At 31.6% G+C, this 10,509-nt stretch overlaps 1 protein-coding gene across 1 annotated transcript in view; it reads right to left on the bottom strand.

Moving 5' to 3' along the window:
• Positions 1 to 10,509, bottom strand: part of LOC135959310 (uncharacterized) — a 136,793-nt gene that overhangs the window by 6,713 nt on the left and 119,571 nt on the right. Inside the window, exon 5 of the mRNA XM_065510456.1 lies at positions 3,026 to 3,951. Coding sequence (XP_065366528.1) covers positions 3,026 to 3,951 — 926 coding nt within the window. The remainder of the gene's footprint in view (positions 1 to 3,025; positions 3,952 to 10,509) is intronic.

The raw sequence follows: 10,509 nt of genomic DNA, 5'->3' as shown, positions 1-10,509 counted from the left end.
CAACTTACTATGGTCTTATATACGTCGTTGAAAAGGTCTATCATTAGATATCCATATTGTCTATATTAATGACTTAATAATCCAGATATAGGTCAAAAATAGGTAAAAAATCGAGGTTGTCCTGGTTTTTTCCTCATATCTCAGCCATTTGTGGACCGATTTTGCTGATTTTAAATAGCAAACTTCTCGAAAGCATGTCTGACAGAATTATTGAAGATTTGGATCCCGAAGATGTCTGGGGTCTTCAGAAAATTGATTTCAACGGACAGACAGACAGACAGACAGACAGACAGACAGACAGACAGACAGACAGACAGACAGACAGACAGACAGACAGACAGACAGACAGACAGACAGACAGACAGACAGACAGACAGACAGACAGACAGACAGACAGATATACATACAGCTTAATCGACTACGCTATCTATAAGGATCCAGAATATATATACTTTATAGGGTCGGAAAATTATATTGTGGAAATTACAAACGGAATGACAAACTTATATATACCCTTATCACGAAGGTGAAGGGTATAAAAAGGAAAAAAAGAAAAATGTAAAATAAATCTTAATTTATTTTTCCCCCCTAAGAATTGACCTGGAACCAGACCTGATCTATAATGATATTTATACACCATAGTGGGGAAGGTATAATGCGTTTGTGCAGATGTTTGTAAAAATATTTATTAAAGTATACCGATCGACTTAGAATCACTTTCTGAGTCGATTAAATTTTTTGGAAATAAATCTGGCATTTCTAAACGGCTGGTCCGAGCGGGATAAAATTTGAATTGGGCGTAGCCAAGGAGTATTCGAGTTTAAGTTATTAAAACGGCCCCCATAGGGGCGCTATGGGGGCTCAAAGTAGGGTACCTTCGACATGTAAAATTTTTAAACACCTGCCATTTTTTTGTTTCCCATCCGATTTCAAAGAATTTTATATTTTTGGAAAGCGCTCGGCTGGGTCTTGAAATTTATCTATTTATCTCTTATAATTTCCTAGTTATAGGCATTTCAAAATTGAAATTTTGCCATATCTTGGTCCGCTTTTTTAAAAATATAGGGCGCACTTTTGGACCGAATGGACTCGAAATTTTTTGTTAGACAACTAAATTACCAATAACATACAAAAGATGTCAGAGCAATATCGATTACGAATCCAAAAATAACCGATTTTCAGTTTAAAAATTCAAAAAATAGTATATTTTTGCTGTTTTTTGAACAAAAAGGTGACTTAACTCTTTTATTATTAAAAAACAACTTTCTTTAAGAACGTATAACAATTTTATGTTTTTCTATAAAGTTTCTTTACGGAGAACATTTTGGTATAAAAAACATGTCCTATTTTTGGAACATGTCGGCCCTACCCCCTTTAGAAATTGACCTATTTTTTTATCAAAATTTCAACTTTGGGCCACATGTTCTAAAATCCCAAAGGCAGGGATCAGAAAACGGAAAGCTGCTTTGGAAACCCTGATGTGTTCCCTATTTATCCTTAAAGTATTTTCCCAGCCCCGAAGGAAATGTGGACCCATAGCCAAAATTGTAAAAAATAACATTTTTGAGATTTTTGCTCCAATTTTTAGGAATTGCGGGATTCCCTTTGACCTTTTGACAAGTTTTTATGACAAACTTAAAAAACGCTGAAAATTTCATTGAGTTTCGTTAATAAATAAAGATTTTATTATATATTACATATTCATTGAATTTCTAAAACTAAAATTTACTATATCAACATTTTAATAGGATTGCAAATATTAGGAACAATTTGATCATTTCGAGCTATATTTTTTTGTTTAGATAAGTTAATTTTTGGTCTTACAAAAAAAATTTCAAGTCAATATCTCAATTAGATTAAAAAATATGCCACTTTAAAACTCCGTCCTTCAAAAAAATTGCACTTTTTCATACTAAAAAATGTGTGATCAGTTCATAATTGGTCATAGCTCCCATATAAGGACCACTTTCGAAAATCACTCACGAATATAAATTATTAATATTTTAAAAGAAAAATGTTTTTGCTCATTTACTTGGTGTAGGGTATTATATGGTCGGGCTAGACCGAATATAAAATTTCCTGCGCTACAATGATCCCTTAGACGTCGTAATAACAGTAATACTAAACCATTCATTGAGACTGTCCTCTCCTTTACTTTGTTTTGTGTCGAAGAAGTGTGTGTGTTTTCGTAATGGAATTATCTGGGTTCAGATGTTATTAATCGGGTTTCTCCAAGCTATATATTAATATATATAAGGTGTATTGCACAGATCCTAGATATTCTTCGCTGTGAAAGATCTCTTAAGCATTCTTTAAGATTAGGAGAAAAGTGCAACTTTTTATATCTAGTGATCGTTCATGAAGGTTCGGCATCCTTGTGGAACTTTATCCAAGAAGCCGACCACTTGTCTTTGGATATTAAGAAGGCAAAATTTTAACATGTTCTTCATTTTCTACTAAAATATACTTAAAATATGCAGAGTATTTTCTATTTTTATAAATCTGCAATTTCGGAGTTCATTTATTAAATTTACCACGTTCTTTCAAATAAATACTTGTACATTAAATTCCATTTCATTCACCTAAAACTCAAAAGTGTGTCTGCTATTAAAACGTTATTTTCCATTTAAATCTTGAGATTCATTTTCATTTATCACTGCATCTAATCTAGCATCAAAATGAGATCTTTTTTTTAAGTTTCTAACACAACACCATTAACGTGTCGCTATCTAGCCAAGATCTAAGAAATACTTTTGAAAGGAATTTCTATGCCAGACAAATTTATGGCCGCTAAGAACTAAAGCCAACTCAAGAAACTGCTGCACATAAGACGAACAGCCGAAGTCAAAATGCAACTTATAACCCCATGACTCACAGTTGCAGTCTTGCAACGAATACGAAAACGATTATAAATAACCAACGATCAAACAGAAATGTTAAAAATTAAATATTTTTTTAAATACAACAAAATCGGTTGTATGCAAAAACAAACAAAAAAAGTATTAAAACAAAAATGGAAACTCACGTTTTTGGTGTCTGCTGATTGTGCAGAATTGTCAGTTTTTTGTTGCCATGGTTGCTGGATGTGGCAGCATCTAAGGTAGATGATGCTGCTGCTCTTGATGTTGTTGTTGTTGTTATTGTCTTGAGACCATCGTCAAGTAACGGTAATGACGATTGCTTCGATTGACGAGGTGTATTGGAGCCATCATTCAATGAATGCTGTGATGCTGTTCTTTGTCTCATGGCACCCAAGTGTTGTGGTTTTCCTGTTGTAGATGTTGCAGTGGTTGTCGTTGTCGTGGGGCTATAGGAACGTGTATATTGTCGTCGTTCTAGAGTCTTGTATTTAAGTTTCGTTTCAGTGTCTTCATAAGGTTGGGCTCCATTGCTATGAAAACTACGTTGTTGTCGTACTCCTGCACCACCACCATTCTTCAGTGACACTGGTGTCGATTGTGTTGATGTTGTGGCATCAATATGCCGCACTAGTCTTGTTAAGTCTAATGTAGAGGTTTCGGTTATGATGGGTTTTCTTTTCGAGTTGGTCATAATTGTTGAGGTTGGTGTTGTGGCTTTTGTTGTTGCTGTTGTTGCAATTTGTTTGGCCGCGTGCCTTGCCAACAGCAAACGTGGCCTACTACTACTGCTCGCGCTTGCCATCCGTATTGCTGCCGTTGTTGTTGTTGTTATTGTGTGGGGCTTTGATGTTGCTGCTGTGGCAGGTAAAGTATGACGTCTTAATTGTAAGTGTGGTGGCGCTTGTAATGATGGTGGTATTGGTGTTGTTGTTGGCAGTGCTCTATTCGCCACGGAAATTAATGTTTTGGCTGAAGATGTGTTTGCCAATGAAGCTGCCGCTGAAGATGAGCTGCTGCTAGTGGCTGCCAACACCGCGCCAAATAGTACAAGAAGTAATGATTTTAACAAGTTTAAGGCCAACGACTTCATCTGCAATCAAAAAAAATATGAAAATAATCATAAGGAAACATTATAAATTATGTAGTGTTTTTGTTGGTGCAACATTTAAAGCTGACCATTTTTGTTAAACAAAATTAAATTATTTTACTTTAAATTTAAGTTATGTAATCAATTTAAAAGTTGCAACTTAGTGATGGTTAAATTGTAGATTGTGGTTTTTTATTATTATGTTGCATGCATGTTGTAGCCAGAGTTTTGAAAGGTGATATTGTTGTGTTAATATATTTATTTTAGATTGTCAATAAACATTTGTTCAACAATTTATTTGATTTGACTAAATTGTATGTAAAAGAGTTTGAACATCGATTGGTTAAGGAACACTGTGTCTATATTCAAAACCTAAACTCAATATTCTCTATGGCCGAGGAAAATGTTATTCAAATCGGACTATCAGTTTAGAATTTACACATTTATTTACACTTTTTTCGAAAATTCCCCACTGTGCATTGTGTCGCTTACAACTAAATAAACATGTATTGATAGAATCACATACTATTTCGATTTCCGCAGAAGAATAGAGCGCATAGAGGGATTTTGGTGTCAAAAAGTCAATTTTTCAAACACTCAATTTCAAAAATCAAATGATGCAGTTTTGTAGAGATATGTTTAAAGATGAAATGTACACTTATAGTTTTAAGAAAAATTTTATTTTATTTTTAAAAAATTGAAGTAAAGTCCATGATTTTCTATGGAGAAAAAAAATGTAGCCCCACTTTCCCCCAACATGAAACGTGGGAGTGTATTGTTTCGATTTAAAAAAAAATAGTTTTCGGATATAAACAATTTTATGCAAAAAAATCAATTTGGATTATATGGCCAGTGGGCGTTGGTCGTGGACGATTTTGATAAAATTTAATTTTTTTCTTAATTTAGTCCATATAAATCTCGGTGCCAAATTTCAATGCTCTACGACCACTCCTTATAATTTTTGCACAAAAATGTATTGCATTTGGATTGCATGGGCAGTATGCGGTGGGCATGGCCGATTTTAATAAAACTTAGCATAAGTTCTTTTGTTTCAAAAAATATATGTACCAAATTTCTAGACTTTTACTTGGATAGGAAAAATTTTATGCGAAAAAATCTATTTGGATTGTATGGGCAGTGGGCGTGGTCGATTTTGATAAAATTTTATTTTTTTCTTAGTTTGGTCCATATAATTCTCGGTGCCATTTATAAGTTACATTGTCCAGATCCGGGAATAAATGATTTCCTAAATATCCCTTAGGCATCGCAGTAACATTCATGCTGAATCATTCACAAAGATTCTTCAACTTATTTACCCTCAATGGGGAAGAGATCAGACTAGTCCTCCTTTTTTTCCATGTGACTAAACGAAAACTAAACGACATATCACACACTACTTGTATTTACTCAGAAGAATAGAGCGGGTTCGGATGATATTAATCGGGCTTTTTGGAAAGTCCGGGGCATTAGGCGCCCTATTCGTATTCTTAAAAAATAAAATTTGTTGGCCTTATATGAAAATGAGTAAACTTAATCCTAGCCCAACAAACACGTTTGATAAATTACGATATTTTTCTTTCATACCAAACGTAATTCTCAAAGGCATCTCAAATCTAAACACATCCTTAATAAGAGTCCATAGAACAATTCAAAAAAAATCCATAGAAAAACTTTTTTAAACTTAATCCTAGCTTAACAAAGACATTTTGAAACGTATTTTCAAATTACATAAAAGGGTGGGTCAATAAGTTCGCAACCTTTAGAATTCCCCGGCTCTTAACTAAAAGGGCAACACTAGGCATCTGTCAATTGACTCCTGTCAAAATTTAAACAAGCTGCGTTATTTAGTTTGTGTTTGACTGCCATTGATAGCAGGCTACCTCGTGACTTGTGGAGAAATTGGAATAAAGTGAATTTCGTCTGCTCATTAAACATTATTTTTAGAGGAAAAAATCATCACTCAAATAAGGGCTAAGCTTGATATATACTATGGGAACTCTGTACCATCAATTTCAATGGTAAAAAAGTGGTTTAGTGGTTTTTCGTTGTGGCCGTACAAGCACGGAAGATGACGAACGTTCTTGACGCTCAGTTGGGATCTCCACACCCGAAACAATTGAAAAAATCACGATATGGTGTTGGACGATCGGATATGAAAGTGCGAGAGATTTTGGAAGCCATAGGCATCTCACATGGCTTAGCGGTTTCAATTTTGAATGATCACTTGGATATGAGAAAGCTTTTCGCAAGATGGCAAGATCGGTTGCACTAAATGGAACACATATGTGCAGTTTCCATGGCAAAAATCCATGAATTAGGCTACGAAATGCTCCCTCTTCACCACTATTCTTCGGATTTAGCCGCGAGTTACTATTTCTTGTTTCCAAATCTGAAAAAATGTCGCGGCGGTAAGAGATTTGATTCCAACGATGAAATCCTCTTACAAAAAATAACTATTTGGATGACCTCGACAAATTTTATTTGTTGGAAGTGATAATAAAATTGGAGAAACGTTGGTCAAGGTGCATAGAGCTCAAAGGAGACTATGTTGAAATATTAAATATTTTTTTATGCAACAACCTGTGTTTCATTCAAAAAAGGCACAAACTTTTTGACCCACACTTGATATTTGAATTTTAACTCAATTTAAGATTATTTTTAAGAAAAATAATACATTTGATTAATCGCGGCATTACGTTTAAGAACAATTTAAGAATAAAGCTCTTTTTCCCAATTGAGAATAAACTATACTTGTTGTTAAGAATTCTATAATTATCAAATGTTTATCAAATCATACTCAAACGTTTAACATCTGAGAAATGGTCTGAATTCAATTCATTCTCAATTTGATATTAGACATGAAATTTTGCAGGGATTGGACACAAATTTGGCGGCATGAAATAACCCCGCACGAAATAACACCTCAGAAATAAAATAAAATAACCCCCCAAAATTTGGGGCCTATAAAACACCAATTTTGAAAATGAAATAAGACCCCTACGAAATGAATAATAACACCCCATTATTGGGATCTTATTTCATGTGAAATAGAACCCCAATTTTTAAAATGAAATAAGTCCCCAAACACTAAACTTGTTTTAAGTTAAACCTTTTTATCTTATTAAAAAGGTTAAAGCAGACTAAATAAATTAAAATCTTTTCAATTTTTATTTATTTAAATATAAGAAAATAAATTGAATTGCTTCCTCGGAAAGTATTTTCAAACACCATTAGAAATTTAGAGAAAAATAGAACAATATTTTTTAACTTACTAACACACAACTCAAATCTTATTAAGTTCATTGCAGAGGTATGGCCCTTAATATTCCTGCAAGATCTTCGCATTCGTCCTTAATTATATTAAGAGCCTTAAACTCCTTATACAATTCTTCTTCGTTCTTGTGGTTGTGCTCAACATAATTCGCAAGTAAGCAGATACCAGCTGTTAGCACACTTACATTTGCCTTGCAAGTTTTATTCCTGTACTCTTATTTACTGGTACTATTGTATACCGACTTTTTTAATTTCTGAACCAAAAAAAGTCATTCTGAACCCAGTTATAGTTTCAAAATAAATTTGTATTCTTTACAACTTTCTTTGCACTGCGAAATTATTACGATCTTAACTCTGCGAATTTATCACTTCAACTTTTTTTGTGAATGGTAAATACAAGTTGTTAATATTTCGGGACATAATTAACAGATTTTAAATTTTCTTTATATATTAAAAAATTAAATTATCTCCCAAAATTTATATTGGGGACTTATTTCATAATGATTTTTTGGGGGATTATTTCATTCAAAAATTAAATAACACCCCAAAAATCGTTGTTGTTGCTCTCTGTACTAATTTTTGGGGGGTTATTTCATTTTATTTTTGGGGGATTACTTCGTGGGGGGTTCATGCTGCCCACAAATTTATTTCGATGCTTTATAGTTTCAAAAAATAAAATACATATTTTCCAAAACGAGTAAAATGGTTCTTGTATACTTTTTTCAAGGCCTTGAACCTATAATATGAAAAATAATATGTAATGATTTGAATGATACACAGAAGAACAAAATTGACATTTTGGTTTGGTGCCGCGGAAAATGTTTTTTATAAAACATGTATGTGACATTTCATAGTCGAAACTATCTTTAGTTTTTTTGAGCAGCTCTTGTTTTTAAGATATCGCGGTTTTAATTTTTTTGGTTTTTCTGTATTTTTTTCTCTTTTTGTTTGATTATTTCATAAATGGAGACTAAAATTAAAAATTAATTTTTGTACTGGTATTCTACACAAAATTATCTTTTCTTTGACATCAATTTTGTTTATCTAAATTTCAGGATATATTGGTGATATCGCAAGGATGTTGAAAATTAACTTTTTTCAGTTTCATCCTTATAAGTTTGACCTATGGTAAAAGGGTTCAAATTTTTTTCACTATATAAAATAAAAACATATCAATAAACTAATTTATATAAAAATATTGAAAATTCGCTGAAAATATACCAAACTATTTTGCAAATAACTCAAAGTTCTACAATATTTTTCATATGTTTTTCGTATTAAAAAATTATACAAATGTTCGTAACTTGAATGTTTTATACCTGCAAGATTATACATAAACTAAAGATTTAATCAAAAATGTTTTTTTTTTTTGCTAAATATAATTTCTCTTGTTATATTATTTCATTATGGTTAGTAAGATGAGATGCTGTGTTAAATATCCTAATATGTTTTCCTACATTTGTGGCGAATATATATTAAAAGATCAGCGAAAATCAATTACATACACTGTTCTCCAATTGTGTTTTGATTACTTTAGTATTCAAATTCGCAGCTTAGACAATTCCTGGATATATAATGTAGAAATAAATCTATATGTTTGTAAAAAATTATTTTTTTCTATAAAATGTTTTTAATAAAAATTTTAAAATATTTTCACCAAAAACGCTGTAAGTCACGCAATATTTTAAAAACTTCAAATGAAGTATTTATATTGCTGTAGTTAGATTTAAATGTGTATTAAGAAATAAGACTAATGACTACCTAAAAATTTATTTAAAAAAAAATAGTTTTTTAGGATGAAAAATTTCGGGATATTATCTAAATATTTCATTAAATTTTTAACTAATTTTTCCTTTTAATTAAAAACTATGTTCGCTATAATGCCTTGAATGTTCTGTGCTAAATTTTTATTTAAAATTTTCATAATGCACAATTTTATTAAGGATAAAGCTAAAAGAGTCAAATTTCAACTTTCCTGAAAGATCAGACAAATATGCCAAAACATCCATTAGAATTATTATAGTCAAAAGAAGCATATGTTTACGTAGACCAGCCTCATGCTAAAAAAAAATTCACATTCTTAGCTGCATTACCCAAAATGTTTAAGAAAAACACAAAAAAATAGGGTATTCAATGAAAATATAAAAACCGCGATAATTCGAAAACGCGAGCTGACTGGAAAATAACAAGTATAACATAGTAATGAGAGTTCATTAGCTTGTACAAAACGTAGTTCAAATCACGGGCACCAAAATCTCTGTTCCGCAGTGTAATCAACCAATTATTCGCTGTATTATCTTGTTAGAACGATAATTCACTATATATAACGTTTCCAAACTTAGTTGCAAAAAAAAAATTAGTAAAATGTGACAAATTCCATTTTCAACTGTAAAATTTTCAACTATCAGAACCTATGTATTCAAGACTTATTGTCCTACTAGGTTAAAAGTTTCGGCGTTGCTAATTAATGGCAATTATTACATTATTCTACCCCTAACTCTTTTAAATTTGAGAAAATTAAAAATAATCAGGGCTATATTGGAAGCACAATTCTACAACAATATTTATATTAAATTAAGTTTCTAAAATTATACAATCAAGGTTAAAAAAATCATGTGTAAACATTTATAATTAGAAATGCTGAGGAAATTACATAATATTGTTGTAATTATGCTTCCAAAAATACGGTGAATGGTGAAAGTGAAAACAGGAATAGCCCTGATTAACTAAGAATCTTAGTCTAAGTTACAATTCTGAAATTAAAATTTCTCATGAATGCATTCCTTCAAAACTCTGTTATTTGGTTAAACCTGACTGATTATTATACTTTTTTATTCGTTTAATATTTTAGTACCATGTGAATATGTGTTTTGGTTTTATTTTTTTTTATTTTTTGCAAATCACTAAATACTTTTTCTTCTTCAGCAACAATAGTATTTACTTATGTTGGCAGCATTTTTTTTGTTGTAGCAGTTTTTGGTAATTGTTAACGTGTTGCTGGTTTATTATTGTTGTTGCTCATGCTTAACACAATTGTATTGTAGTTGTTGTTGGTAATTAGTTGCAACGATGAGTTGCAATGTTAAATGCCTGTCAAGAGTTTATGTTACGAGTACGAGTAGTTATTATGTTAAAGTTAAAGTTTATCTGCCATGTCAGACTTTTTTGGGGGGAGATTTTTTTTGCAGATAATTACGTATTATAAACATTTGATGGCAAGCACGTGCTAAATTTTGGTAGGTTTTTATTACGTTAAATAAAGTTTTGATTTATGTAAGATATAATTTA

This window comes from Calliphora vicina, chromosome 4 (genome assembly GCF_958450345.1).
Source record: "Calliphora vicina chromosome 4, idCalVici1.1, whole genome shotgun sequence".
NCBI classification, from domain to species: Eukaryota; Metazoa; Arthropoda; class Insecta; order Diptera; family Calliphoridae; genus Calliphora; species Calliphora vicina.
The sequence above is the reverse complement of the archived record's forward strand: the minus strand, read 5'-3'. Positions and strand labels throughout refer to the sequence as shown.